General features: G+C 57.8%; 1 protein-coding gene across 2 annotated transcripts in view; it reads right to left on the bottom strand.

Moving 5' to 3' along the window:
• Positions 1 to 7,651, bottom strand: part of EPHX1 (epoxide hydrolase 1) — a 34,971-nt gene that overhangs the window by 657 nt on the left and 26,663 nt on the right. For both annotated transcript variants that reach the window (XM_072830184.1, XM_072830182.1), the window contains 5 exons: positions 6,264 to 6,491; positions 5,621 to 5,750; positions 4,969 to 5,174; positions 4,062 to 4,170; positions 291 to 416 (listed from right to left, as the gene is read on the bottom strand). In XM_072830184.1, coding sequence (XP_072686285.1) covers positions 291 to 416; positions 4,062 to 4,170; positions 4,969 to 5,174; positions 5,621 to 5,750; positions 6,264 to 6,491 — 799 coding nt within the window. The remainder of the gene's footprint in view (positions 1 to 290; positions 417 to 4,061; positions 4,171 to 4,968; positions 5,175 to 5,620; positions 5,751 to 6,263; positions 6,492 to 7,651) is intronic.

The raw sequence follows: 7,651 nt of genomic DNA, 5'->3' as shown, positions 1-7,651 counted from the left end.
CAGCTTCTCACACCCCCAGCCAGCTCCTCTTTGCTGCCCCCGAAGAGTCTGGAAGCCTCAGAACCGTCACTGCTAGCCGGGCCAGCATCCTGGTGGTCTGCGGCCAGCTTGCTTTCCCTCTGTGAGCTCATTACATCGTGTCCTCATCCCAGGCACCTGGGCACCTGGCAGGCAAAGCTGTACTGTCCCACTGTCAAATATGCCTCCTTGGGGTCGACAGCCGGTGGTCCTGCTGCTCCCAGCCCAGAAGCCCGTGGGCAGGGGCCCAGTGTGGGCTCAGCCAGACTCACCGGTCATGCGCGTTGGCCATGAAGCCCTGCCCCAGGTTCTCCTTGTAGAAGCGCTGGGAGGAGGCAATGGTGCCTGTGGTCCAGTAGAGCATGACATTGGTCAGCAGGTCGTCCAGGGAGAACTTCCTATGAGAGCAGAACCGGAAGGCGGCTCAGGGGCAGGCTTTCAGGCTGCAGACACAGGCCAGGACCCCCGCTGCCTGTCTGGCTTCCTCGTCAGAGTGCACCCAAGGTTGGGCACAGGCAGGCTTGGCCCAGGGTCGCCAGCTGCCACAACAACAGGACCAGGCTACACTGGCTGCCACTGTCATCCTGGGCAGTGTCAGCGCACCCCCTCCTTGCCCATCCCCAGAGGCTCAGCCCAGGGGACGAGCAGGCGAGGTCAGCGGGACCCAGCGGCTTTGGGCTGGTCACCACCCCTGGGCCCTCTGTACAGGCCACCCTCAGGCCAGCCCCAGGTGGGCTCACCACAACCAGGCCCTGGGTGGATCCCAGCTTCCAGGCCCTTAGAGCCCCTAGATCCACCTGGCATTGCCTGTAAGCCTCCTGCCAAGCTTGTGTCATCCCATGTGGGAGCCATGGGGCCCTGCAGACACCTTCCCACTCAGCACAGGACACCCCTTTCTTCCTCACCCCGGGACTGCTGAGTGGGGGGACCCCACCCAGGCAGCAGGCCTCCATGCTTGGCGAGAAAAGAGCCATTTGGTTCTTACTGTTGGGGCACATGTGGTCTGTGGACCCTGAGACTCCACATTCCCCTGGCCCCACCTGCCCTTGGGCTCACTCTACCCTGTGTCCAGAAGCCCGGGAGCCCGCCATGGGGCCCACTGCACGTGCCCTCTGGGTATCCACCTCTGCCCCTGTGCCCCCCACTCATCTTTGCCCCACCAGCCTCTGCACTTCCCTCCCAGGATAGCACCCCTTGCACCCGGACCCACTGGCTTCCCTCCCCATCCCCCTCACTTCTATGATACACCCTTGATGCCCTCAGCCCTGTACCTTCTGCAGCCCAGACCCACCTGATGGTCTAGACCCTGGGGGACTCGGGCTCTGTGGACCGGACGAGTCCCCACCATCGGGTGTCTGACAGCCCCCTACCCTGCCTGCCTTCCCCTCTGGGGAAATCCTATTCCAGGAGCAGCTCTGCTCAGGCCTTCCCTGTTCAATTCCAGATCTGGGGGCTTCCAAGAGCTCTTGCCTCCCTGCACCCAGCCTGCAGCCTCTATCTCTCCCTTCCCAGCCCATGGTCTGCTGCCCAAGGCCCCCCAGGCCAGCCTTCCCGCCTCCCCTCTGTGCCCCGTCCCCTCTCTCCTGCCTCCCCATGCCTCAGCACCCCTTTGCAACTGTCAGCTCACCCTTGCCCCCCACTCAGCTAGGGGCTTCTCACTAGGCTCCATCCTCCCCCTGCAGCCAGGAGGCCAGAGCTCCTCCCTGTACCCGGAGGCCGCTCCTTGGCACTGCCTGCTAACCATCCCCCAGAGCAGAGAAGGTCATCTCCTCCTGACCCCTCCATGGGCTCCAGATCTCAGCTCCCCCCCAGCATGTCCACCAGAAGTGGGGCCACCTCTGCCCAGCCCCTCCTCACTGACACAACCCTCACACGTGTGCTCACACGTCTGTATACAAATCCACATATATCCTTCACAATCCAGAAGCGCTTCTGTTTCTAAATGCCACACACTGCAGGGGCTCCTCCTCCTTAAGCCCTATTTCCGGCCTGAGCAGGGAGGAGGGAGGTAGAACCTTCTGCCCCTGCTCCTCCCTCCCCCTTCACTGTCCCCTCTGAGCCCTGGTCGTCCCTGCGCCCCTCTCCTCTCTCCCTGCCCCAGCCCCCCAAGAATCCCCGCTCCTCCCCACCCCAGGCTCTGCTGACGTCACTGCTGCCTGAATTGAGGAACTTGCGGCAGCTCCACTTGGCTCCCCAGCTCTTGGCCAGGAAGTTTGGTTGATTAATCAGATGCTGATTTGCCCAAAACGGCCAATTTGCTGAACTTGCTTGTTTGTGTCAGCTGTTTAGCTGTAGCTGGCCAATCACATTTTTCTCTGGAGCACCACATTTTAAGGAACCTTCGATTCACCCCTGCCCTGCTCCCATTGGAGCGGGTGAGGGGCGCAGGGTGGGATGTTAGCATTAAATGTGAAAACTTCTCTGAAATGATGAATACGTTCACAAAGCATCTTCCCCTTCAGAAATACACTCCTGGTGGCTCAGCGGTTTAGCACCAGGTCGAGATCCTGGAGACCAGGAATCAAGTCCCATGTCGGGCTCCCTGCATGGAGCCTGCTTCTCTCTCTGCCTGTGTCTCTGTCTCTCTCTCTTTCTCCTCTCTGTGTATTCTCATGAATAAATAAATAAAAATCTTAAAAAAAAATACACTCCTTCCTCTCTAGCAACAGCAGCATGGAGCAGGAGGAGAGAAAGATGAACTTCCTTTTAAATGTTACTGTGGTGACAGGATGGAATCCAGTCAATGAGAAGTGAATGGTCAGAATCAACATTTAACTTGGGAACTGGGAACTGACTTTCAGCGAGGTGGCCAAGGGCTCCCATCTCCCCCTTGGCTCTGGTCAAAGCTTGAAAAGGACCACAGCACCCATTTCTGCCCAAGCATTCAGTGATCTTTCTAGACTACAGAGCTGAGCACGGCTGTGCCCTGCTCAAAGCTTTGGTGTGTGTGGGCAGGGGGCCAGGCAGCAGTGCAGGAACCCCAGGCCCAGGGCTGGGGGGATCAGTGGGGGCCTCGAGCCTTGGCTGCAGGGACTGTGGGCAAGGAGCAGGGCCACCCCTTGCCAAGGAGCTGCTGATGGATCCCTGTTGCCCCTGGGTCCTGCCCAGTGTGGGGCAGGGAACAGATCCCAGGGTGAGGGCTTGTGAGTGGGCTCACAGTTTGGTCCCGTGCACCTGCTCCACGCCTCGGCAAAGTCAGCCTTTCCAAGGGCACCTCACTTGTCTACCACTCCAGCCTTCACTTCTGCTTTCCTCTCTGCCTGCATTCTCTTCTACCCTTTCCACTGGCAAACTCCTACCCATACTTCAAGGCCCAGGCCTAATTGATTCTCCCAGTCATTTCCCCTCCCTGCCCCTTAGACAGAGCAAATCCTCCTTTCTCGGGACTCCCACAGCCTTTCCGAGCTCACCTCTAGTATGTATCTGTCGAGTGCCTGCTGCATACCGGGCCCCATTCTAGGAGTGGGGCCTAGAGCACAACCTACACACGGTCCCTATCTCCGAGGTGGGAGCCAGCCCCATCTCTCCCTCCTCCCACCCCAGCACTGCGTCTGGTGCCCTGGGTGTCCCCAGAGCAATGAAGGGGATGGATGCTGGAGAAGCTGGGTCAGGGCCGACCTCCTGGAGCCTGAGTTGGGCCAGAGGCCTGGGAATCACATGCTAAAGAAGCCACGGCCTCCAAGGCTCCCCTCAGCTGCCTCCACGGCTGGCTTCCCCAGGGCACACATCCAGGTGGGCACAAGCCTGGCTCTCCCGGGTACGGGAGGAGGAAGCCCCGGCTGCTCCCCTTGGACCCACTGATCCCAGAAGGGGGCTGTTTAGCAAATGGAGCATAGACATTCTGAAGCCCTGCTTCCTATTCTTGACCACTGCACTGTGAGGCTTGGAGCGAATGGCTAGACTTCCCCGTGCCTCCGCGGCCTCATCTGGAGGAGCTGGGGCTGTGTTCACCAGGTGAGGGCTTGAGGGGCATTGGGCAGGAGGTGGACGTGCTGGCCATGGCTGCTGGGACCTGAGCAGGTGGTTGGCAGGTAGGGTCTCACCTGTCCAGGCCTCCATTCTCCAGGTCTCGGAACTCTGGGTTGGTCCAGGTGGAAAACTTCTCCAGGATATAGGCAGCCAGGCCCACAGGAGAGTCATTCAGAGCACAGCCTGGTGTGGGGAGAAGTAAGGGAGGAACTCAGGCCTGGGACCAGTGAGCAGGCCGCCAGGTCATGGGGTGATGCAGCTCTGCCCTAACTCCTGGGATGCTCGTGCACCCCCCATCTACATAACCCTCGGCCTTGGAACTCCCATCTGGGAAAAAGTGGGGGTACTGCCCCCACTGCTTCTGGGGGATCCATCCATTGCATGGGGAGCTTCGGGGGACCCCGATAAGAAATATGTATGAATGCTGTTTTTAAAAAAGTGGTGTTTGGGGGCACCTGGCTGGCTTGAGATCAAGAGCATACGACTCTTGATCTTGGAATTGTTGAGTTTAAGCCCCACAATGAGTGTAGAGGTTACTTACATAAATAAATAAACTTTTTTTAAGAGGTGGGGTTTTAAGTTTATACGCTCAGATTAGTGAAAGGTAAGAAAGAACCTGAAAGTCCAAATTAGGGGAACAGTTACAAATGAATATTGATGCCCTCCAGCCCCCCAGTCCTGGAGCTGCTGGGCCCCCAAGTTCCCTCCCCGACTCAAGCTCAGGGCGCAGGGGTCAGGGGACCAGGGCATGGTGCCCACTGAATCAGCTCACGCAGGCGTCTGGAATGTTCCGGCCATGCACTGGCTGACCTATGCCCAGAAATGCCGCGAGAAACAGAGTTCGGTCCCTCCCGGGAGGTTTTCACCTGTGAGCAGCATTGCTGAGGCAAGTGAGGGCCCCTGGCTGGCGCCTGGCTGGGTGCATGGAAGGGTGTGGGCACCTCCCGGGAGGAGGCTGCAGTGTCCTGAATGCGTGCTCACCCACAGTGTCAGGCTTGGTGCACTGGATGTGCATGTAGCCGCTCTCCCTCATCAGGCTGTAGAAAACCTTCTCCTTGAAGGGGTACAGCAGCTCCAGATCCCTCTGGGTGTAGCCGAGAAGACTCAAGATACGCCGTCCCAATAACAGAGTCAGGATGTAGGGACCTAATATCAGAGCCATGTTCAAGTGCAGACCTTTCACGTGGCTGAGGGCAGACAGAGGGTCCAGGTGAGGCTGGCATCAGGGCTGGGGGAGGCCATGGGGCTGAGACGCCTGCCCTGGCCCCTTTGGGAATCTGTCCCTCTGGGGTGGCCACTGGACATGGAGGAGGGGGTTGGGAAGGATAATACAGCTTCCAGAAAGTTCTGGTCTCTTCCAGGACATGGGCCACCAAAAAGGTCTACTGTCTGACTTTTTCCTCATCTGGCTGGGCCTCTCTGCCTGTGCACCTGGCCCAGAGTCCCCAGCCCCATGTGATAGCAAATAGAGAGGGAATGCACGTCAAGGTGCCCCAAGCACAGCAGGGGGACGGGGGACCTTTCCTCCTCTCCTCTAGGCCCACAGGATGCGCTGTAGCTCAGATGGCACGTCCGGGCAGACCCTGTGGCCCTGCACAGATGGCCGTCTCACATGCCCAAGAGTGACCCTCACCTGGGTACCATCTGGGCCATGTTGGTACAGATCAGGGACCCCCAGTCCCCACCCTGGATGTAGAACTCCTGGAAGCCGAGCCGCAGCATCAGTTTATAAAAGATCCTGGCAGTGGCCACTGAATTCAAGCCTGGTTTGAAGGGGAAAGAGAAGAGAGTCACAGAGATGTCACTCCTGGGGCCCTCTCGGGCTCCTATGGAATTCCTCACTGGCCCCCTTGCCCCATGCTGGGGTGACAGCAGCTCACAGTGGGGGAGGAGGCATCTTAGGGCCCCTGGGAGCGAGACCCAGGGCCCAGCAGGCGGTGTGGAGAGAGGGGCAGTGCGTGGACGGCCAAGCAGTGAGGGTGCACGGGCTTCGGCCAGCACCGGTGAGGTTCTGTGGGCTTGTACTCCCTGCGGGGCTTGGTGGGCCTTGCTGGCCCAGACGTGGACCTGCTGCCGTGTGGGGAGCTCCTGAGGGCGCGAGAGTCCAGGCGCCCGGGCTAGCATTGGCTGCTCAGGGCCGCGGCCCTGCCCGCCCCTCACCCACTGCACACGGCAGGGCCTGGGCAGGTGCACGGGCCATCCGAAGGGAGCCGTCCCAGCCCCATGCCCGCCTGCGTGAAGACCTGGCCCCCACCAGCCCCCCCCCGCCTCCCTACCTTTTTTGGAGGATGCCTCCGAGAAGCTGTAGCCAGGAATGGAAGGGCAGATAACTTCAAAAACATGCTCGTCGCTCAGCCCATGGTTCTTGGGGTCAGTCAGGAGCGGGATGATCTTATAGAACTCGTAGAAGGAGCCAGGCCAGCCGTGTACCATCAGCAAGGGCTTTGGGGTGCTGCTGGACGGCAGCTGGGGGGGCTTCACGTGGATGAAGTGGATGTCCAGCCCTGGGGGACAGAGCACAGGCAGCCCAGGGTGGAGAGGACCCCAGAGCCGAGGAGGCTGCAGCCCCGGCCCTCAGCGTGTCCACCCAGGCTGTGCTCCCTCCAGAGCTCGGCCAGCAGGTGCCACGCCCCCGGGGCCCCATGGCAGCGGCCACCCAGGCTGGCTGTGCACCCACCCCATGCTCCAGCTGCACAGGTGCCCCTCCTGGCCTTCACAGGTGCCCTGCAGGGGACAGACCGCTGCCATGCCCCCTACCCAGCAGATCATGAGCCCTGTGAGGCCAGGGCCGGGCTGTTCACGCACTGCCAAGTTCCCAGAGCCCAGAACACTTCGTGGCTCATGGTGGCACTTGGCAAATGCTGCTTAATAAAGACAGGGGGGGTGGGGTGCCTGGCTGGCTCAGCCCGTAGAGCATGCGACTCCTGATCTCGGGGTCCCCACGCTGGGTGTCAAGGTCACTTAAAACTAAAAAAAAAAAAAAAACCTTTAAAACAAAGGAGTAGGGGAAAAAAACTGTATATTGTAGCATTAGAGGCTGAAACAGATTATAGTTTACACTGTAATACAATACACCTGTTTAATATGACAGTGCAAATATGTATTCATTTAACATATAAAACAGTTCAAAGTGGTCAAAGCAAATTACCAAGACAAATATCTAATTTTTGAAAGCAGTCCTATGTGTGCATATTTATACACCGTGTGTACATGAACTGTATGTGTATGTATATGTATGGATAGGTAAGTATATGAACTCATATGTATATAAAATTTTAAATTTGGAAGGATAAACTACAAATATATATAAAGTTGTCTCTGAGCAAGACAATTTCAAGTGTTAATTTATTTTTTTACTCTTTCTGTCCCTCCTAATTTTTTTAATTTTTAATTTTTTAAAGATTTTATTTATTTATTCATGAGAGACACAGAGAGAGAGGCAGAGACACAGGCAGAGAGAGAGGCAGGCTCCATGCAGGGAGCCCGATGTGGGACTCCATCCTGGGTCTCCAGGATCACACCCTGAGCCGAAGGCAGGCACTCAACTGCTAAGCCACCCAGGTGTCCCCTCCTAATTTTTTGATAAAAGATTTTATTAATTTATTTGAGAGAGAGAGTACACATACCAGCAGGGAGGAGGGGCAGAGGGAGAGGGAGAAGCAGA

This window comes from Canis lupus, chromosome 6 (genome assembly GCF_048164855.1).
Source record: "Canis lupus baileyi chromosome 6, mCanLup2.hap1, whole genome shotgun sequence".
Lineage (NCBI taxonomy): Eukaryota > Metazoa > Chordata > Mammalia > Carnivora > Canidae > Canis > Canis lupus.
This window is presented reverse-complemented; position numbering and strand designations above follow the sequence as displayed.